General features: G+C 47.4%; 1 protein-coding gene across 1 annotated transcript in view; it reads right to left on the bottom strand.

The window, feature by feature from the left end:
- RABEP1 (rabaptin, RAB GTPase binding effector protein 1) overlaps nt 1-22,481 on the bottom strand; it is an 89,597-nt gene that overhangs the window by 22,319 nt on the left and 44,797 nt on the right. The window contains exons 5-9 of the mRNA XM_077746772.1: nt 13,712-13,915; nt 12,049-12,209; nt 7,728-7,847; nt 3,196-3,331; nt 36-214 (exon numbers count right to left, since the gene is read on the bottom strand). Coding sequence (XP_077602898.1) covers nt 36-214; nt 3,196-3,331; nt 7,728-7,847; nt 12,049-12,209; nt 13,712-13,915 — 800 coding nt within the window. The remainder of the gene's footprint in view (nt 1-35; nt 215-3,195; nt 3,332-7,727; nt 7,848-12,048; nt 12,210-13,711; nt 13,916-22,481) is intronic.

The following is a 22,481-nucleotide window of genomic DNA, read 5'->3' as shown; positions in this document are numbered from 1 at the left end:
GCCCTCCCCCCTCACCTCCCCGAGCTGCCCCTCACCTGGTCCCTCTTCTTGAGCTCCTCCACCCGCCGCAGCTGCTCGGATGTGAGCACCGCCTCCATGCGCTGCATGTCCCGCATCAGCAGGCGCTGGGACTCCAGGAACTGGTCGTTGGCTCTCTGCCACGTGTGCTTCAGCTCGTGGTGCTCTTGTCGCTCTTGCTCCAGGAGGCGGCACACTGCGGGCCCCCCACCCAACACCGGGCATGAGCGGCCACCAGACCAGCTCTGGCCAGGGGTCCGTCCCACCTGGGGTTGGGATGCGGACCCAGGCGCCTCCCGGGGCAGACCCTCCCCGAGCCCCCAGGAACAGCAACATGGACAAGGGGCCTCTGAGCTCAGGAAGTGCTAGAAACCCCGGTTAAATGAATTTTTATTTATCTGTTTTATAAGATTATTTTTTAACATTTTTGAGAGAGACAGGGCATGAGCGAGGGAGGGGCGGGGAGAGAGGGAGACACAGAATCTGAAACAGGCTGAGCTGTGAGCACACAGCCTGACGCTGGGCTCGAACCGTGAGATCATGACCTGAGCCGAAGTCAGACGCTTAACTGCCTAAGCCCCCCAGGTGCCCCTGGTTAAATGAATTTTTAAAGGTTCCTTTCCTGCAGGGCTTGGAGCTCGGCGTCTTCAGTGCGCCTGTGTTCTCTTAGCGGCTGTCCCCAGTCACGTGACCAAAGGTCCCTCCCACAGCCACTCCCCTCACACACGTGCTCGGGGACGCACTGTGGGAAATGCTGCTCCAAAAGCCAAGGGCACAGTCACCACTTCCCAGTGTCCCTACACACATTCTGATAAATCTGTCACCCAGAGATCGCCCTGAGCCCGGGCAAGCTCTGGCCTTTCGGGAGAGTCAGACGTCCCGTGGAACGGCCGGTCCTGCTGCTACTCAGCGGCTCGGCCGCCTCGTACTGACCAACGAGTGGGGGGCATCGCCGTCACCCCATCACAGCTGTCTGTGACAGAGGCCGGCAGCCCCCTCCTGTGCCAGTGACAGCCAGCCTCTGCCACCGCCTCTGACCAGCTCCCACGGCCAACCGGCACGCTTCCCGCGTGAGGCCCGCGTCTCTAGCCTGTCCTCCGTACTGTCACTGAACTGAACTTTCTAGGTTGCAAAACTTAGGTTGTTATCACTCTCGGTTTAAAACCCTTCAGAGAGGCCACACCCACGGCCCATTCTGTCCAGCGCCACTCACACGGAAGTGCGGGACACGCAAAGCCGTAGAGCGCGCCTGGTGGCGGCCGGGAGCAGGGAGGGAGGAGACAACGGAGTGACTGGGACGAGTTACACAGTCCCCGTGGCAGTGGCCGAAGTGCTGTGGAAGCGGTGGTAATGGCTCACACCTCCGTGAGATCAGACTTTAAAAGAGTGAACGCCGTGCCGTGGGAACTATGTCTCTGAAAGCTGTCATTTCAGAAAAACATTTGAAAGAAGATCCTTCCTGCCCACAGGCTAAATCCAAGCCCCAGAGCAGAGGCGCCCACGAGCCAGGTCCCGCCGGCCTCTCCCATCGTCACACCGGGCCCCGCTGCCCTCGTGTCCTGGCCTGGCCGGAGCCCCTCCTTCGCCCCGTCGCACCACGTGCAGATGTCCTGGGACATCAGGCCCCCGTCTGGCTAACACCCACCTCTTCCAAGCAAGCGCATGGGTGGCACTGCCACCTCCAAGCCCAGCGCCCGTGACCGGCCACGGCGGGAACTGGGTGGCCCGGCGACTGTCCCCAGTTCAGGCTGCAGGCCGCACGGCCACTCCACTGTTACCAGCCTTCTTTTCACTGACCTACGGTTTGTGGTGTGAGTGTCCCAGAGGGGAAATCGTCCCCTTACTCGTTTTAATGAAACTTCTCAGATCCTTTTCCAGATGTGCCAGGGAGGTCGGGCGACTCACGCCACCTCTGGGAGGGCCAGGCCACATCGTTTAAATGGAAATTCCAATTTTTTTGGACTTTTTCAGAGTTTGCGTGTCTTTTCAACGGTGGAACAGACCTGAAACGTGCTTCCTGAGTGCCAGAGACTCACTCGAGCTTTGGGTCATTTTCATGACATTTTATGAGAGAATCCCATACAGGCCTTTATATCCCGGGGGAAAGAAGACTCACGTGTAAACTTAAATCACCGATGGGAGAGCTGTACTTCCCGCAGCACTTGATACACTTAAAAGTACCTGCTAGGGGACTTCGACCACACAGTCCTACGCTTGCCAGTAAAAATACGTTCCTAGCACCTCAACACAGACGAGATTTCAAGGGGCCCAGGCGTTTAGAAGGGAAGAAAGGTCGACCTTCATGTTCACTAACCTCTAGCTGAAATGTATCATTTCCGTTAATTATAAAATGCAGGCGAGCAACCACAGCAAGGGTAACGACACTCACGGCAGTCACCAGCACAAGCTGCGGATGTGACGGCTCTGTAAGCGCCTGCAGATCTTAACAGATCTCTGAGCTCGGCACCACTTCAAAATTACAACAGTTACCAGACCAGCCACGAAACCTTTGTATATAATGTGTTAATAAAATAGCACACTCGTGACTGTACCATAAGTCTGCAGCCATTTATATTTTGATAACTGTCTTATAGTAAGTGGTTTCTTCTTTATATTTTAGGGATTAAAAAAATGATCCTAAGAGGGGCTCACAAGACTGCCGAGGAAGTCCGCGACACCAAAAGGTTAAGAACCCCAGTAATTAAGACTCACTAGCAGAGTTAAAGACAGAAAGAAGTGAATCTTTATTTTAATGGGGAAAAGAGAAGCCTACTCCCCAGGCCAGGGGAAAGAGAGCCAATTTCTGTATGTCTCTGCTGCCAGCCTAGTGCAACCAAACTGTCCCTTATACACAGGGACGCTTCTTGAGGCCCTGCAGTACGCTGCCTGCCCTCCCGTCCCGTTTTCACTTTTGCTGAACTACCTCCATCCCAACGGGTCTGGGGGCAAAAGCAGCTGAAGCAGAAATTCCCAGGCCTCCCGTCTTTCCACCCACAGCTCACGCTATGGGAAGCTGTTCCATTAACAGCTTGCATGCTCGGGAGCCCTCACGGCTCCAGCTCCTCAGGAGCACATTCAACCAACTGCCAAGTGTAAAGTGAGCCCCGAACATGCCGACTCTCGATTTGCTCGTCTTCTCAAAGACTGAGACTAAAAGCACACAGGATTCGTAGGTACCTTCGTGCAACTCCTTCCGAAGTTTCTCAGCATCTTCCTGGAGAACAGATTTCTGAGTGTTCAGGACGGCGACGTACATCTCCAGGTCTGTTCTGCAGGACTTCTCAGCTTCCAGATAGTGATTCAGCTCCTTAACCTGAAACACAATGCGATTCTAGTGAACTAAAACTTACGATAGTTTCTACCTGAAATAAGTGAGTGCGTTCTGAATGTGCCTTGAAAATAATTTGTGTGTATACTTACATAAATTTAAAAGGTTAAAGGTAACCTTTAATTAGAGCACATGCACACTTGCTATAGAAAACTGATCTTGTTCATAATCGTGTCCCCAGGGCAAACACAGAACCGACGCTACACGGGACCCTCCAGGGCCTCGCTCTGCATAAAGGCAGCGTCACCAGTGCCCCCACGGGCTCTGCGCATGTGCTCCCTGCATGACACTCGGTCACACCCAGTTGCTGTGGGCTCTCTGACAAACAGTAGTTAATTTCTAAAGATAAAAACAGTACTGCACTCCTATAAATTTGCTGTTCTTTGATTTCTGGGGAGGAAACTCCAAATGCCTTAAAATTATAAAAAGGACATGTTTTCACAGGCACATATTTTGGAAAGAAAAAAGAGAAAGTGATGATGGAAAAAATAACTAGTCTCACACTGTAATAAACAAACTTGGAGGCAAGTGTGGAATATTTCTTAAAATTACATCTTTTAAGTTTATTTTGAGAGAGTGAGAGAGCATGAGTGGGGGAGGGGCAGGGAGAGGGAGAAACACAGAGTCCCAAGCAGGCTCTATACTGTCAGCACAGAGCCCAATATGGGCCTCAAACTCGCCAAACTGTGAGATCATGACCTGAGCCGAAATCAGGAGTTGGGGCACTTAACCAACTGAGCCACCCAGGTGCCCCTAAAATCATATCTTTTAAGAAATGCCTTGTTTCTGTTTAACAATTAACTATAATACTCAAATATTAACAAGACACTCTAACGTGTGAAACAATTACGACCAGAGTAAAATACGGTCTTGCCCCAGACAGTGAGCACGGAATCCCTTCTTGTGCTCTTGTCTTATAAACGGTCATCGTAAGTTCTGGCTGGTCGTGTCAGCTGTTCCTGACAGTTATGTCTAACTTCACTTTCAAGGTCGCTTCCATGCCTGTTTACTTCCTACTTCTTCAGACTTCAAAACGTTGGCTGACCTGTTTCCAGTGAACTTGACATCAGCACTGCTCGATCCCAGGCTGAAGTGACTGTTGTGGCTGCCACCGATGAAAGATGTGAAGCTGGTGTGACAAACTGCCAAGTCCCGTGAGGCCTGTCCCTGTCACTGGAGAGGGCGGGACTCCAGCTGGGGACAAGGAGTCAGTGTGCAGACCCACGATGGTGGTGTACAGCCACTAATTCTACTCATTATTCTACTACTAATTCTACAACCACTAACACCTACGACTACCGCTTAGCGCAAATACCTGACTCAGTTAGTAATGAATGAGTCTCTAACCTCTGAAAGCTCCTAAGCAGAACCCTGGGTAAAAGGTGCCACACTATGTGAATTTCTCTGAATTCCATCTGCCCTGACACGAAACGAAGCCAAGATCACACAGACATCCACACAAAACGAAGTGAGAGCTGGAGAGTGTGGGGCCACAGCAGGCAGGGACGACCCCAGGGACCCCAAATTCATCAACTGGGGCTCCAACCGGACAGTGGCCGCTGAAACTGCAAGGTGTCGCAGGTTCCAACAGTGGGTATACGCGACCCATTTGTGGTGGACTCCCAAGCTGGGGACGGTTACCCTGCTCCTACCACCTTCTCGTGTGCTGCTAACGGTTTTCTGGTGACACACCCTCCTTAGATTCCTCGAAATAGGTCCTATTTAGTTATGCTGCTTTTCTTTTTTTTTTTTTTAACTACACTGTTGAGAGTTTTTGTTTCTATGTTCCTAAATGAGATAGATATAGATTGCCGTTCCTTCTACCACCCCTCTGTGTGTCTGTGACAAAATTATGCAGGTCTCAAAAAATCTGCAGGAGGGCTTTCCACACACTTTGTAAAATATAAGGATCGCCTCTTTCCAGGTTTGGAAAAACTTGCCTGCAAAAGCCTAATGTCTTTCTGAGGAGCGGAAACAGGAGAAAGGAAGACGTGACTATCAATCTAACTAAAGAGGCACCTTCTGTAACAGTTACTAGCTCCAGGGCGCCCGGGGGCTCTGCTGGCGGAGCGTCCGACTCCCGGTTTCAGCTCAGCTCAGGATCTCACCGTTTGTGACTTCGAGCCGCGTGTTGGGCTCTGCACTGTCAGCACAGACCCTGCTTGGGATTCTCTCTCTCTCTGCCTCTCCTCCACTCTCTCGCCTTCAAAATAAACATAAAAAAAAGGAGAGAAAAGAAAAAAAGAAATGTCTTCATTTAACCAAATTCCCTTCCTTTGAAACGCACTGATGTGACACCGTTCAGAGAAGAGCTACTGACCCAAAGTTTGGTCCCGTCCTCCTTCCTGACGGTCTGTTTTCCGTCTTCCTGATCAGTCTTTTCAGACGTTTATCTATCTTCCTAGCTTTCTCATTTCCGCACTGTGCTGACATTCTCAAGTTCCCTTCTGCTTTTCTCCTTCACTAATTTCTGCTCTTACGAATATCTACTTCCTAGTATTCACATTGTACTAGTGTTCAGTTTTTAGATTCCTGAGTAAAATACTCAAATCAGTATTTTAGAATTCCTTTTTCCATGATTTTCCCCATTTCCAGAGATTTTATCTTAGTTACCATTTTACTGTAAATAATAACCTGTCATCAGAGACTTCAGTCTGCATAACAATCCTTCAAAATGTGCTGACGCTTCCTTTGTGTCACTATGAAAAATACAACGTACATAAAAGCCACAATACTTTGTCCCAGGCGCTCTCGTAAGCGGTCTCTGTAATCCTGACAACAGCCTTCCGAGGCATGTTGTCCATTTTATAGCTGAGACAACCGAACACAGGCAGACTGCTCTGCCAGAGGCCCCCCACCGAGCACCGCTGAGCTCTGAACCCCTCCACTCTCCGACTGCAGGAGACGCAGTCCCGCTTCCTGGGCTCCAGGACTCTGTGTCTGTTGCATCTAAATCAGTCATCTGGCTACTCAAAGCCCCCACATCCCTAACATTTTTTCCTGCTTACATGGTCACTTGCTAAACATCAGCTTCAAGCTCCTACTACAACTGGGAGTGTTAGTTTCCCCTTAATTGTCCCTTTCAGTTCACATATTTCAAGGTATGCAAGGTGCATTCAATCATGACTGTCCTGTCCTACCGATGGATGGGGTCCCTCTCTCTGTTCTTCTTTCCTTTACATCCTAAAGGCTTCATATCACAACTGCTGTATCAACGTTCCTTTGCTCAGAACTTACATGGCGTATCTTCAAATATCCCATTATTTTCGGTCTTGTAGTTTTATTTTAGGTGCATCTATTATAAGCAATATAAATTTAGGTTTTTTAAAATCCCATCTTTCAGGGGCACCTGGGCGGCTCAGTCAGTTAACGGTCCAACTTCGGCTCAGGGCATGATCTCACAGTTCGTGGGTTCGAGCCCCGTGTCAGGCTCTATGCTGACAGCTCAGAGGCTGGAGCCGGTTTCAGATTCTGTGTCTCCCTCTCTCTCTGATCCTCCCCTGCTCATACGGTCTCTCTCTCTCTCTTTCAGAAATAAATAAATAAATAAATAAATAAATAAACAAACAAGTTATTGAAACACTTTTTTTAGGGGCACCTGGGCAGCTCAGTTGGTTAACCGTCCAACTTTGGCTCAGGTCATGATCTCACAGTCTGTGGGGTCGAGCCCCATTCGGGCTCTGTGCTGACAGCTCAGAGCCTAGAGCCTGCTTCAGATCCTGTGTCTCCCTCTCTCTCTAAGCCTCCCGCGCTCGCTCTCTGTCTCTGTCTCTAAAAATAAAGACATTAAAAAAATTTTTTTTTAAATAAGATCAAATAAAATCCCATCTTTCAGTAGGTGATTATCTGTTTACACTTATTAACATGGACACACTCCCCTTTCCACATTCCTATGCTGTGCTTTTGTTTATTGCCTTTTTTAAATTATTTTTTTTCTTTTCCTACTTTCAATTAATTGTTAAAATTATCAACATTCCCGCTCTATTCCCTTTGCTGTGTCTTTACGGCCAGCAAACCCAGCCACACTCTAACCACATCATCTTTCAGACATCAGTACTGGGACAGCTTCAGGGAACAAAGTCAACTTGGAACAACTCATCTTCCTCAACAAGGAAACAGAGGAGTCCAGGGCTCGTCCTGACAAGCGAGTGAACACTAACGCTGCAGTGCAGCAGCCGCGAGCACGGCTACTGGGATTAGACCATCCGTCCGGAATCGTCTCCAACCTCTTTTTTTTCTTTTTCTTTTGTATTTTAAAGAAACCAAGATGCTCTGGAGGCCCAATGTGAATGCCAAGGCTTACTCTTCCGGGACCCTAATGTGGCTCACGGCGCTAGGCCAGGCGGTTGGGCGCAAGGAAGGGGCTGCAACATCTCACAACCTTTGAGGCTTCCAGCTCCTTAACCTTGTCTTCAGCCTCTGTCAGTTTCTCTTTCAGAGCCGCGATCTCCTTCTCCATGGGCATCACAACAGACCGAAGCTTCTCAGCATCCTCTTGCGCCTACAGTTAAAAAAGAAGGGCTACAACTTACTGGTTCGTTGCTTTTCTGAGAAACCGACTCACAGGTCATTAGACTGAGCGCAAGGAAGCCCACCAGGTACCGTATGAGCGCGCATTAGACCGGACCACGTCTGATTTCCAGCGCTCTAAGACTCTGAAGGTCAAGTCATCACCAATTTTCCCAGATGTTCCACTTAGAAATTGGGACTGGGTAGGAAAATGGATTCACTATGACAACTTTGATTTCTCATATCAATTCATTAAACTGGAAAACACCCCAGATACAAAAGAAAATACATATAACACTTTAATTTTTATACTTCTAGTTAACTAAATTCACAAAGCCATAATTTCTTACAAAATGGTTGGATGAAAGCTCTGATTGGTTTAGAAACATAAAAAAAATAGAACAGATTTTCTAAAATGTTACAAAATTATGTTGCTATTAAAGAGCTTCCATCTTATTTTTTAAAAGATTTTTTTAACATTTATTCATTTTTTGAGAGACAGAGAATGAGTGGGGAAGGGGCAGAGAGTGAGGAGACACAGAATCCAAACCAGGCTCCAGGCTCTGAGCTGTCAGCACAGAGCCCAACTCGGGACTCAAACTTGTGAACCGTGAAATCATGACCTGAGCCAAAGTTGGACTTAACTGACTGAGCCACCCAGGTGCCCCAATAATATTTAAGTAACTCTTTTAAAATAACTAAGATAAGGGTGTCAGGATCTGTGCTGACAGCTCAGAGCCTGGAGCCTGTTTCAGATTCTGTGTCTCCCTTTCTCTCTGCCCCTCCCCCTGCTCATGCTGTCTCTCTCTCTCCCTCTCTCTCAGAAATAAAACATTAAAAAAAATTAAATATTATTTTACCTTTGATATCTAAATGAAACAAACCCAAAGAATGACCCCTAAAACTGTATTGCTTTCTACCCTTCAGTCTCAAAAACATGGATTAAAATAACATCCATAAGTTAGTAAACTGGTGAGAAACTATTATGCGTATATCGTATAACATATATATGTATATTGTGTCTATGTGTGCACATGTGCATGTATGTATATGTGTGTATGTGCGTAAATGTACTTATGCATGTACATGTATATGTGTATATGCATGTATGCATGTATGTGCATATACGGGGTATATGTGTGTTTGTATGCATGTGTGTATATACACACAGAAACAAAGGCAGACTTAAAACTTAGCTTTTTCCCTTCTAGTGAAAATAAAAATTGACCTTATTCTCTAAATTTAGAAGAGCTCAAATTCATCCTCCATGTTTGTGATAGGAAAAATGTCATATATGCCCAAATATGCATGGGGCTTTTCCCCAAAATACATCTCTCTCAGAAAAAAGGGATTCACTTTGTTTTTCAGTCCTTACAAAGTCTTTTAACCATTTACTTTATTTTTAACTAAGTACTGTTTGGAAAAGACATATGAGCTTAAAACATCTTCTGCCTAGGCTAACTTGGGATACTTATAGATCTGCTGTGCTGATAATAAACAACAGAGGGGGGAAAAAAAGAGGGAAGAAGCAAAGAATTTAACATAGACTGCGTTATTTAATGATGCAACAATGACCCCACAATTAAGTGTTGCAACCATTATAAACAAAAGTTATTAAAAACATAAACTATGGGGCGCCCGGGTGGCTCAGTCAGTTGAGCATCGGACTCTTGATTTCAGCTCAGGTCATGATCTCACAGTCATGGAATCGAGCCCTGCATTAGCCCCCACACTGGGCACGGAGCCTGCTTAAGATTCTCTCTCTCCCCCTCTGCCCCTCCCCCCCACGCACCTGCACACACACTCTCTCCAAAAAGAAAAATACAAACATAAAAAACAAAAATCAAGGAAATGTATTAAGGGGTGCATCTCTCACGACGAGCAGCAGGTGACGTATGAAGTGCGGGTTCACTGCACAGCACACCCAAAAATGCTGCGTGTACCGGAATTAAAGTTTAAAAAATTTGATCAAAAATAACAATAACGAAAAGAAAGTGTCATCCACATATAATGATTTTATGGATTAAAAGTTGATCCTATAACTTAACTTCTTTTCTTTTTTTTTTTTTTTTCTGGCTTACTTCTTTTCTATTGCTTAACTGCCAAGGCCATACCTTCAGGGTCACACTGAGTAGAAAATGTAAAGGCTTGTGCTTCATCTTCCAGAGAAACGGCTTTCAAGAATTCTGTATCAACTACGGTGTTTATTATATTTTCATTTTTGATAAACAAAAAAATAAGGAAACTGCCTTCTTCTATGAATGTTCTTATAACTGTCTTTATGGCTAGGTATTGCATTTTATTAGTCACCTTTTTAGGTTTATTCTTTAAAACAACATGGAAAATGTGGGCCGAGAGGGGCCTAAAGGACACATGGCGTCATGCAATGTGGTGCGGTGTGCGAGATCGTTAAACAGGAAGACAGGACATTGGGTAAAAACTAATGAAACGTGAACGAAAATGAATGGACACTGGTTAATAAGAATCAAAGCTGGATACTAGTGACGATGCACCACACTAACACAAGAGCCGGGAGCAGAGCAAACTGAGTGTGGGTATGCGGGACTCCATACTGTCTTCACAATCTCCTTCTGTAAACCAAAAACTGCTCTAAAAAATAAAAGTTTATTTTACTTTTTTTTTAGTGCTTATTTATTTTGAGAGAGAATGTGAGCACACAGGCACAAGCAGGAGAGGGGCAGAGAGAGAGAGAGAGAGAGAGAGAGAGAGAGAGAGTGCCAAGCAGGCTCCACGATGTCAACAGAGCCTGACATGGGGCTCAGCGAGAGCCCATGGGGACCAGGAGATCAAGACCTGAGCCAAAATCATGAGTTGGACACTTACGTGACTGAGCCATCCAGGCACCCCAAGTTTATTTTAAAAATAAAAATACATTTTAAAAGTGACAAAAAGCGGCAGACTGAAAATCATGTGGATGTATTAGAAGACTGGAAACAAGGATCTCCTGTTCTGGCTGGAATGGAATTTTCGGTGACAGCATCGGACAGGAACCATGTAGAACAACCCAAGGGAGGGGCTGTGGACAACTCTTAGATGGCCCAGTGGCTCTAGAGGTGAGGAAGGTGCGCCAGACCCTCACGAAGAGGCGGAGTTACAGTCTTCTCCTGGAAGAAGATGGAATGGATAAAACGATTCTCCGTGTTTAAAGCTTCTGTTTTGGGTATCGGGTTCTCAGATGATTTTTATGTTATTATAAAAACGAAATCACAGGGGCGCGGGGGTGGCTTAGTCGGTTAAGCGTCCGACTTTCGCTTAGGTCATGATCTCGTGGTTCGTGGGTTCGAGCCCCGCGCCGGGCTCTGTGCTGCCTGCCAGCTCAGAGCCTGGAGCCTGTTTCAGTTTGTGACTCCCTCTCTCTCTGACCCTCCCCTGCTCACGCTGTCTCTCTCTCTCTCCTAGAAATAAATAAAAAATATTTAAAAAAAAACAAAAAAAACCCGAAATCACCTTCTAAACACACAAAAGCAGTCCTTGTATGGACCAAGGGTTAGGAACCAACGATGATTAATACCAATGCAATAAAAAGCAAATTCTAGTTATTATTTTATGTGTAATATGCTATTTAAAATATATGTATAGACACACTATAATAAAGTTCAAGTTTATGTAATTAAACTGGCCAAAGACCTTTTAAAACATTCGTAAGGATCGCGCTCTGCTCAGGCCTCCTGCGGGCCACGTCCGCGCATGCGCTCGGCCCGCACACGGAGGGGGGGGGGGGGGGAGAACGGAGGGACGCGGAAAGGCAACACCCGCTCCGAAGGCCCAGCTTCGACACGCTCACCTGGCGACTACGCTCCTGTAACTATCTGTGACCCCCGCGTGCTAGGCGCGTGCTAGGCGCTGTCGTGGGCCCGCAGGGCACCCAAATCCACAAGGGCGCACGGAGCTCACGCGCCAGCGAGGAAGGGACGGCGTCACAGGAGGTGAGGGCGCGCGCGGGGGGAGGGGGGGGCGGCTGCCGCGCGCACACGCATGCGCACCGGGAGGTCAGGGCGGGCCTGCTGCCGCGGAGACACTGCTCAGGAAGCGAAGGGGGAGGGGTGCGCCGCGCACACGTCTGGGGTCGGCGACGCAGGCCGTCTGGCCCCGCGTCCCCACGTTCAGCCGTGCGACCAAACAGCCCCGCACACGGGAGGCGGGAAAGCGCGCCCACGGCCGCTCCGTCGTACCTTCTTCATCTCGTTTTCCAGGTTCTCCTCCTCCTGGCCTTCGGACAGCCGGCGCCTCAGGTCGGCCAGCTCCCTGTCGGCCGCCTCGCGGTACTGCGCCCACTGGCTGCGCTCCTGCTCCAGCCGCACGTGGAACTGGTGCTCGTAGTCGCGCACCGTCTCTAGAAAACAGCAGCGGGGAGCGCAGGCGTGAGCGCCGGGCGGGCCGGCACACCCAGGGTGTGGAGGGAGCTGCGTGAAACGCCTTACGCCTGGTTTCTGGAAATCTTCCAATTCATTAAAAAAAAAAAAAAAGAAAAACCCACAACTAAAACTCAAGCAAGGTTTCTGGTTCTTATTACGGGCAGAAGTTTCGTGAGGGCCGTGACCCACGTCTGCTCCTCACGACGGGCCTGTGACGTCCCTTCACTTGCGGATCAAGAAAACCTAGAAAGAAACACTCCGGCCGGCGACCCTTCCGCAGCCAGAGAGCCGCAGGGCCGGCGTCCCGCACGGAGGCCGCCGGCAGCCAGACCTCTGCTCCCACACGGCACTACGGCTCCTGGGACCCGGCCTGTCACCCCACCCCGCTACCGGGGCGTGAGAGAGGACAGGTGCGGCTCGGGGTACTTCCCTGTAACTCAGGATCCTAAACTGAGACAAATTCTGTAAGGTCTTTATTACATGACTTTAATGTGATCTCAACACCTCACGGGACAAACACCATGTCCGTTAACTTCCAGCCCCCCCTTCCCGAACAACAGAACCCCAACTCCGTCCAGGAAGTCTGTGGCCCACTTTACGAACAAGATTTCCGGCTGCCTCTGTAATTGTGGGTAACCACACACCTCAGGGGCTGTGAGGGGGCACCGCCGAGACTTCTCGAGAATGTCTGCTGCTTGGCGGCACAGGGAGGGGGAGCAGCCGGTGTTCAGAGAAGAACGGAGGTGAAAACCATACGCTATGGCTAGAGGAGAAAGACCAAAGGAACCCAGGACACTGGTGACACCGTGGGGCCCACCCCTGGGTGACAGCCACCAGACAGGCAGTGGGCGGTGGTCCTGCCACCTCTCGGGGGCACGAGGGAAACAGGACACGAGCGCAAACACAGGGAGAAAGTCGTCGTAGTTCACGTCTCTGACAGTAACTGAACTGACTGCAGGAACTCGAGGGTTCAGGGGTGGCCTGGCTTGGGTCACTGTCATCTGAGAAATGCAGGCCGTGACCAAGCACTAGTGTGGACAGCAGACAGACGCAAGCCCGCTGCTCTTCTATGGTGCGAGGGTCACGGCCATGAAGGCACTCAGCCGCAGAGACGGCCGCAAAGAGTCCCAGCCGAAGCCAGGCCGTTCCCGATGACGTGAAACCGGCCACATGGACTGGGTGGGGGGTAATCCGCGGGGAGCCGCGAGGGGAAGCAGGGCCCGGAGGCCTCGCGTGGAGGTTCTCTGCGCGGCGCGCTCCCTGCACCCATGCAGAGCCCGGCTCCGCAGAGAACCCGCCTGCTGAGGACGGAGGACACCGCTGTCGCAGCACCACTGGCGGCCCTGCTGTCCTCAGGGTGACGGAACACACAAGGCCATGAGCAGAGCTCAAGACATGGTTTACAACCCTCCGAAAACGTCCGTCACCCGCACCAGCGTGGTCGGGAAACGACAAAGCAGACGGAGGGCTCTGTCCTTACCTTTCATAACAGCCTGGAGGGAAGCGACCTCCTCCCTCCACTGTCTCTTCACTTCGTCGATGGCCTCCTGCTTGGTGTTCTCCGAGACCGTGGCGATGGCCTTGATGTTCTCCACCTCCGCCTGGGCCTCCCACAGCTGCGTCCGGAGCTGCCCCAGGTCATCCTGCGCCGCCTGCAGCACCGCGTTCTGCCTCTTCAGGTCCTCTGGGGGAGGGAAAGGCCTATCCGTTAACAAAGGGGCCGCGCTCCACAGGCTGACATCCATCCCAAGGAAGAAATAGCACGTCCCGTTTATAATATAATATTACAGTCTAATGATGGAATTAAGCATTACGTTTAATGTTAGTTAACTTAGAGAACCAAATTATTTTAATAAAGATAAGACTCCAGGTGTGCAGGGCATCACACATCCATTTCTTATTCATTATCCAACCAGACGGTGATTACAGCCATAGTTTTAAAGCTAAATTTAGACTCTTTCACTCACTGGCTAATCAACTTATTTAACCTGTCTGGCCTCAGTTCCCACATCTACAAAACAGGGATAAAAACACCTATCTTAGAAGGCCTTGGTGAAAAATAATGTACCGAAAATGCTCAGGAGTAAAACACTTGCACAAGGGGAACATTCGAGACACGATTAACGCAGGAGAAAAGGAAGCCGGAGCACACGGCAGCTACAAGACCAAGGATTTCCACAAGTCAGGATTAGCTTTCTCTGCAGCCCTTTGCCACCTCTTCCCTACCGAGCTGACCCAGCGAGCGGACGACAGACGTAGGCCTACGGGAGCCCGAGATGGGAGCCGCATGGCCCTTTAGACCATGAGCATCCCAACAGCGTTCAGGGCCGTTTCTGGTCCCTACGCACTTACCTACAGTCACTATCTTCCACTGTCCCAAATCCCACCAACACGGCAGGGACAGAACAGTGACAGCTGTCATCTGTATTTCTCTACCAGTAGTGAGGCTATCTTTTTATTACATTGATTAACGTCCATGTTTCTCCCACAGTGACATCCTCTACCTGTGCTTCTCATGAACAGTCTTTCTTCTGATTTGGAAGAGGGTTTTACACACAGCATTAGCTCCACATTCTTACAAAGCTTTCCTGGCCTTGCCGCTATCGGCCTCTTCACTTTTCCCGTCTAGAAGTTCAGATACATTTATGCAGAAGGACCCTTGACCTACATGCAAAGTCGTCGATTTCCTTCAGAGAACACAGTACCTGAGCTGACCGGCCAGCAGGACAGTCTGACTTAGACTCTACCTCGATCACCAGGGGCAGGGACCTAAGGAGTCACACGGCCCCCAAGCTGTGTCGGCCGCAATACTTCTCTGCCTGGCTTTCTAAGTACTGGAAACAATCAAATAAATAAATAAAACTGAGGCACTTTTATTATCAAGCGCACAGGAATTAACAGCCTGGTAGTGTGAGCAACAGGGGAAACACCTGTCATGTTACTCGTAACTGAAGTTGTTTTAAGAAATTGTTACTCTCTTTCTCAGCCTCAGTTTCCCATTGCTTTGTCACTACTATTAAAATACCCTGAAACATTAGCCAAAGAAAAGTTACAATATTAATTACAGAAAGTAATTATCTAAAGAATCCGGAAGGAAAGCCGGACCCCTGGGACACAGTGGTAGATGTGTGGGAATGACCCTGAGACAAAACACACGAAGCCACAAAAGAAAAGGTGTGCGTGTGACAACTCCATGTTCTGAGTGTACAAATATTTTTGTAAAATAAAAGGGAAAGCATGATCTTGGAATACTCGGTTCATTTCTGAGAACAGTTCTGTCAAGGCTCAAGTCCACATGCGCACCCCTCCTCCGCGGAGTCACCCTGACACGTTGTTTCTTGGAAATCGCCCAGAGCTACAGACGCTATCGCGGCGTCACTATGAACAGAAAAACTGCAAATGCCAAACCTAAATGCTAATCTGTGGCACGTTTCCGCACAGACAGCCTGGAAGAAGACTTGGTCAAATGCTGTTCCTGACTGACCTTATGTGTATTTACCTAAGTCTATATTATATGCTACATATTGCATATGTATGCATATATGTATACATATACGTACATACACACACATCTTTAAGTGAGAAAACAGACAGAAGTTCAAAGTTAGAAAACCTAATTTTCTGTACCAAAACATTTCAAATCTATCTGCCAGTGGTACAACTTATTATTAAAGAACAGATATCGGGACGTCTGGGTGGCTCAGTCGGTTGAGCATCCGAATTTGGCTCAGGTCATGATCTCACGGTTCACGAGTTCAAGCCCCACATCAGGCTCTGTGCTGACAGCTCGGAGCCTGGAGCCTGCTTCAAATTCTGTGTCTCCTCTCTCTCTGCCCCTCCCCTGCTCATGATCTGTCTCTCTCTCTCTCAAAAATAAACATTAAAACTTTTAAAATAATAATAAAGAACAGTTATTTACTCATTTGGGTTTTGTAGATGTAATCATAAAGATTTCCAAACACACTCCAAACTTGAGAATATAGTACAATCTATAGTGATAGTACCTATCACCAAGATATGCCAATTATCAAGACTTTGCCACATTTATTTCAACCATCCTTTTTCTTTGAAGTATTTTAAAACTGAGTCCCAGAAACAACGTCCCGTCCCCTAACACACTACATGTGTCGCTAAAAACAAGAGCATTTTCTTACACACACGCGGCGCCACAGTCACACCAACAAATTCACCACTGTTTGTTTACTACAACCCAGTACCCGGTGCAGTAAAGCCCCTCCAACTGCCACAGAGATGTCTGTTTGAAGTTTCTATGAATCAGGAGCCAAACAAGACATTTCACTTGGATATACTAACACTTTACAGAGTATTTCAAACATACAATTACACAGAATTACATAATAGACACCTATCACCTGGCTTCATCTTTTTTTTTTTTTTTTTTTAAGATTTTATTTTTAAGTAAGATCTGCACACAACCTGGGCTTGAACTCTCAACCCCGAGATCCAGAGCCTCAGGCTCCAGGGACTGAGCCGGCCAGGTAGCCAGGCTTTGTTGGTTGTTAATATTACTGCTACATATGCTTCCATTTCTTTTTAACTTTAAGAAGTAAAACATGGCAAATGCCCTACTTCCCTCCGGGGTAACATCCATCAGGAATCTGGAGGGATCATTACCACACATATTTTACACCATTGCTCTGTTACAGGTTTTCAAACCTCAATGGTCTCACAGCACCGTATTCTTCACCTAATTTCCTCCAAGTCTCAACACTGGCTTTGAGATTATTAATACACGTGACGGCTTCAGTTGTCCACGGCGACACCACAGTACCGGCGTCAGCCCTCACGCTCGTGGCCATTCAGGTGGGGAGGAGGGGCCTACCTGTTCTATTCACGTGCTCCCCATTTTATGCCCACTGTCCTGGGCTTTTCCCAATTTTATAACACTGTTGTATATCAAATTTCCAGACACATGAGAATCTGATGATGGCACTTCTGTTCTATAAAAATGCTCAGTTGTCCTGCCAATACGATGCTGTCTAAACACAGCAGTATTCATACTATTCTGTCTACTCTCGTACACACTGTAAAGTTTTCCACAATAAGCAGCTTAATAACAACACCGTAAAGGCACCTGGGTGGCTCAGTCGGTTAAGTGTCTGACTTCAGCTCAGGTCATGATTTCAGTTTGTGGGTTCGAGCCCTGTGTCGGGCTCTCTGCTGACAGTGTGGAGCCCCCACATCGGATCCTCTGTACCTCTCTGTGCTCCCCCACTCACGCACATGTTCCCTCTCTCTTGAAGATAAACATAAAAATTGTTTTAATAAAAAAAAAAACTGTAAGGAAGCTTGGGTGGCTCAGTCAGTTAAGCATCTGACTTCAGGTCACGATCTCACAGTCTGTGAGGTTCAAGTCCCGCATCAGGCTCTGTGGTGACAGCTCAGAGTCTGGAGCCTGGTGTAGATTCTGTGTCCCCCCTCTCTCTCTGCCCCTCCCTGCTCACAGTCTCTCTCCCTCCCTCTCTCAAAAATAAATGTTTAAAAAAAAAGAAAAAAAACCCCACTGTAATAATTGAGTAAGGTGGGGACATTACCCTACCAGACGTAAGCTAGGATTACAGCCTCACGCACCCACCACCAGCACCCACAACCTACAGGCAACCTAGCCCGCCCACTCCCCTGCATTCCACAACATATCGTTCTGAAACAAGTTTCAGACTTTTTTTCTAAATAAACTTTATTTTTTAGAGCAAGTTAGGTTGCACACCAAAACTGAGCAGAACATAGTTTCCATGCGCTCCCTGCCCCCCTCCCCCCCGCCCGGCAGTGGGTCGCACTGGTTATAACCACAGAGCCCGTGAGGACAGGCCTGCCCGCAGTCTACACGAGGACGCTGTAGCCGCCCCTGGAGGGCGCACCCACTGGTTCCGCTGCCTCCGCCTGTCCATCCCTCCTTCCCTCCTTCCCTCCGAAAGCCGGCAGCCACTACTGTCCCCACGCTGTGCCTCTCCCAGGATGTCACAACCATGCATGACACAGTCTTTTCGAGGCAGCTTCATTCCCCTGAAGGTTCATCTCCTGCTCAGGCTGAATGATGTTCTGCTGCCTGCATGCGCCAGCTTCTCTGCCCGGCTCCCAAGTCCCGGCCAGTCATCAATCAAGTCGCTCCTGTGTGGACATGGGCTTTCAGCTCACTCAGGTGTGCACCGAGGGGGACTGGGGACTCACAGCACCTGAGAGTACGTTCCCTTCTGTAAAAACCTGAAACTACCTTCTGAAGCGACCACACCATGTTGGTCCCACCAGCAACGAATCACCGTTCCAGGTGCCCTGCGTCAGCAGCAGCATGTGGTGGGGTCGGTGTCAGGTGGTGGCCATCACAGCACATGGAGGGACAGCTCCCTGCTTTAATATATTCACACTCATGTAACCACCGCAATCAATTGTGGAACGCTTTAATCCGCCCAGGAAGAAACCCAGTGCTCTCTATCACCCCCCACTCTCTAGCCCCCCAGTATCAGGGAACCACGAATCTACTTTCTACCCCCATTGATCCCGTGCCTACTCTGGACACGTCATACAAATGTAATGTGATGTAATAAGTGATGCTTTGTGACCAGACGGTCTTTAGCACAGAGCTTTCAAAGTTCATGTTCCAGTGTCAGTACTTCATTCCTTTTCATGGAGAAATGAAAGTACCCATTCATCAACTGGTACCTGGATTGGCCCCCACCTTCTGGCCACTCTGAATAATGCTGCTGTGGCTGGTTATATGCTGGTGTATACAGCACACGCTTCATTAGCCCCTTGTGTCTATACCTAAGAGTGAAATCCTGGGTCAAGCAGTGATTCCATGTTGAACCATCTAAAGAACCAGAAGCCTGTTCCCCAAACCTCTGGAATCTAACATCCTGCCAATAGTGTCTCAAAAATAAACGTTAAAAAAAAAAAAAAAAAATGATGGTTACCAGAAGGGATGTGGGTGGGGGCATGAGTGAGACAGGTGGCGGGAACTGAAGAGCGCGCTGTGATGAGCACTGAGTGGCACGCGACTGCTGTGCGCTATGCTGTACATCTGAATCTAATATTATACTGTATGTTAACTACCTGGAATTTAAATACTTTTAAAAAAAGAAATACGATTTCTGTATATTAATTTTGTATCCTGCAACACTGCTTACCTCATGCAAGAGTTCCAACAGTTTTTCAGTTGGATTCCCTTCAATTTTCTATATAAAAGTCATATGACAACAAAAATAGCTTTACTTCTTTTCCTACTGCAAATTTGTATAACTTTAATACCAGTGAAACACAGAAATTTTACTCCTCTATAGCTCTTTTCTTAGCCCGCGTCTATGCTGTTATTATATATGGCGGCATCTAGATAAGCTGCAAACCCAATGGTTTGGTTTGCTTCATACCATTTTCTTCTAAAGAAGTTAACAGAAAAAAGGAGAACACGTATATATTGATAGTATGTGTCATACTAACCTTATTTACTGCTTCTGGCTTTCTTCACTTCATCCTTTGGATTAGAATTACCATCTGGTGTCATTTCCTTAGTCCAAAATAGCCTTCCTTCCACTCAACTCCTCTGTGCTGATATTGGCAAATATACTACATTCCCATACGTTATACGGCCAATAAAACAATATTGTATTGACTTATAGAACTGCTTTCTAAAATCCATTAAGAAATATTTATACTCTGTTGTAATTACACAATTATCCTTACCAAGGACTCTTTTTAGAAATTTCCACATAAATCCAAATTACTGTCTGGAATCACTTGCTTTCAGCTAAAGAATTTCCTTTAGTATTTCTCATAAAGCAGTCTTCTAGGAAAAAATACTCTTGTTTTTGTCTGAGATAACGTCTTTATTTCATCTTCTTTGAAAGATACTTCTGCTGGATGTAGCACTGTTTTCCTTTGAGCATTTAAAATGCCATACCACTGCCTTCTGACCTCCATTGTTTCTAATGAGAAGTCATTTGTTCATCTCCTTGAAGTTCTCTTATAGGTGACAAGTTGTTTCTCTGCCCCTTGTAGGATTTTCTCCTGGTGTCTGGATTTCAACATCATTACTATGATGTGTCTGTGTGTGGATATCTTCACATGTCCATATCCTACTTTGAGTCCCATGAGGTTCTTAGATATGTAGACTACCGTTTTACACCAAATGTGGGAAATTTTTAGCCATTCTCTCTTCAAATATTTCTCTCTCTCTCATCTCTGCTTCTGGCCTTCCCATTACACATGTGTTGGCAAACTTAATGATGTCCCACATTTCTATCAGGCTCTGTTCATTTCTTTTTTTTTTTTTTTTAACAAATAGTTTAGTGGCTCTGTTCATTTCTGTCTTTTCCTTCTGTTCTTCAAACTGGACAATCTTAAGTGACCGATCTTCAAGTTACTTAATTCTTTTTTCTACCAGCTCGAATCTACTGCTGAGCTCCTACAGTGGATTTTCATTTTAGGTGTCATTATTTTTTTAGTTATATCCTTCTCAACTTCAGAATTTCCACTTGATTGTTATAATTTCTTTGCTGATATTCTCTATTTAATGAAACACTGTCACACTTTACTTCACAAGGCACTGCTTTCTTTAAACACACATGTGACTACCTTGAAGTCTTCATTAAATCTGACGTCTGGTCATGCTCACGGGCACTACATGTTTTCCACTGCATGGATCACAGCTGTTTCTTATGTCCCAAATTTTTGTTGTTGCTGTTGAAAGTGACTTCTTATTATTATTATTTTTTACAACATATTGCATCAATACTAACCCACTCTCTTACCAGCCTCTTCTCATCTGGGATTTAATAACTGACTGGATTTTAGTAAAAGTTGGTATCATCTCCTCCACTCACACAGCTATTGCTCCTCAGAAGGTAAGCCTTGGGCACGTGCAGAATCACTCTGGAATGACCGTAGTAATTTTCACAGGGCTCCCCTGTGATGGTCTTTCCCTAACTATATCCATCAAACTGCACTAAATTGCTGGTCCTATTCTAAGCGACATACCTGCATTAGGAACAGGACACTGAGTGGGGGAGATGGAATGGCCGCCGCTGGTCTCCCTGGCCTATTTCTCCCATCGCGGAACCTCCAGCCCGCACGGCACACCCACGGCTGGGCTTCCATCCTGAGAGTGGAGGCTGGGCAGGAGGAGCGCACTCTCAGCGGCACCCCACTGCATCCTCACCTCTACAACAGGCAGCCCGGTGGGGGCAGGGAGGAAGGCTCCACGGTCCTCAACTGTGTGTTGGGGAGAGAGCGACACCTGTGTTCTGCGCATCATCTGCCTGAGGTGCAGCTTCCATGATCCCAGGCTGGGCGGGGAGGGAAAGGAGTGGCTCATGGATCAAATGCCACAGACTCTGTTTTCACCAAGATTCAGTAGATTTTCTCAAAGAAATATTTCTTTTGCTGTAGAACCACTTCTAGAAACTTTTTCTAAGTTTTATTTACTTAAGTAATCTCTACACCCCACATGGGGCTCACGTGACCCCGAGATCCTAGAGTCGTGTGCTCTTCCAACTCCACCAGCCCAGCCCCTCCACTTCTAGAAACTGTAAATGGTTGTTTTTTATAAAAAATAAATTTCACCAGTTTTGCTGGGGAAAGGGTCTGTGGCTCATCTGAATATATGAGACGCGGGGGTGCCTGGGTGGCTCAGTCGGTTAAGTGTCTGACATCGTGGTTTGTGGGTTAGAGCCCCATGTCAGGCTCTGTGCTGACAGCCAGCTCAGAGCCTGGAGCCTGTTTCGGATTCTGTCTCCCTCTCTCTCCGACCCTCCCCTGCTCAGGCGGTCTCTCTCTCTCTCAGAAATAAATTTTTTTAAAAATTTAAAAAAACAATATGAGATGCAGAGCTCTCAAACATACCATTTACCATAAAAACTTCAGACTGTATCTCTAAAAGGACCATTTTTTAAACACATGAAATGGGGGCATCTGGGTGGCTCAGTCAGGTAAGCGTCTGACACTTGATTTCAGCTCAGGTCGTGATCTCACAGTTCGTGAGCTCAAGCCCCACGTCAGGCTTTGCACTGATAGCATGGAGCCTGCTTCAGATCCTCTCTCTCTCTCTCTCTCAAATAAACATTAAAAAAAATTGTAACACATAAAATTTACCACCTTAACCCTTCTAAATGTAGAGTTCAGTGATATTAAAAGTTACTCACAGTATTATACAACGAATCTCCACAATGTTTTTTATTCTTTTAACATTTATTTTTGAGAAACAGAGACCGAGCACGAGCTGGGGAGGGGCGGAGAGAAAG

Source organism: Crocuta crocuta, unplaced genomic scaffold (genome assembly GCF_008692635.1).
Source record: "Crocuta crocuta isolate KB4526 unplaced genomic scaffold, BGI_CrCroc_1.0 scaffold139, whole genome shotgun sequence".
Classification (NCBI taxonomy): domain Eukaryota; kingdom Metazoa; phylum Chordata; class Mammalia; order Carnivora; family Hyaenidae; genus Crocuta; species Crocuta crocuta.
This window is presented reverse-complemented; position numbering and strand designations above follow the sequence as displayed.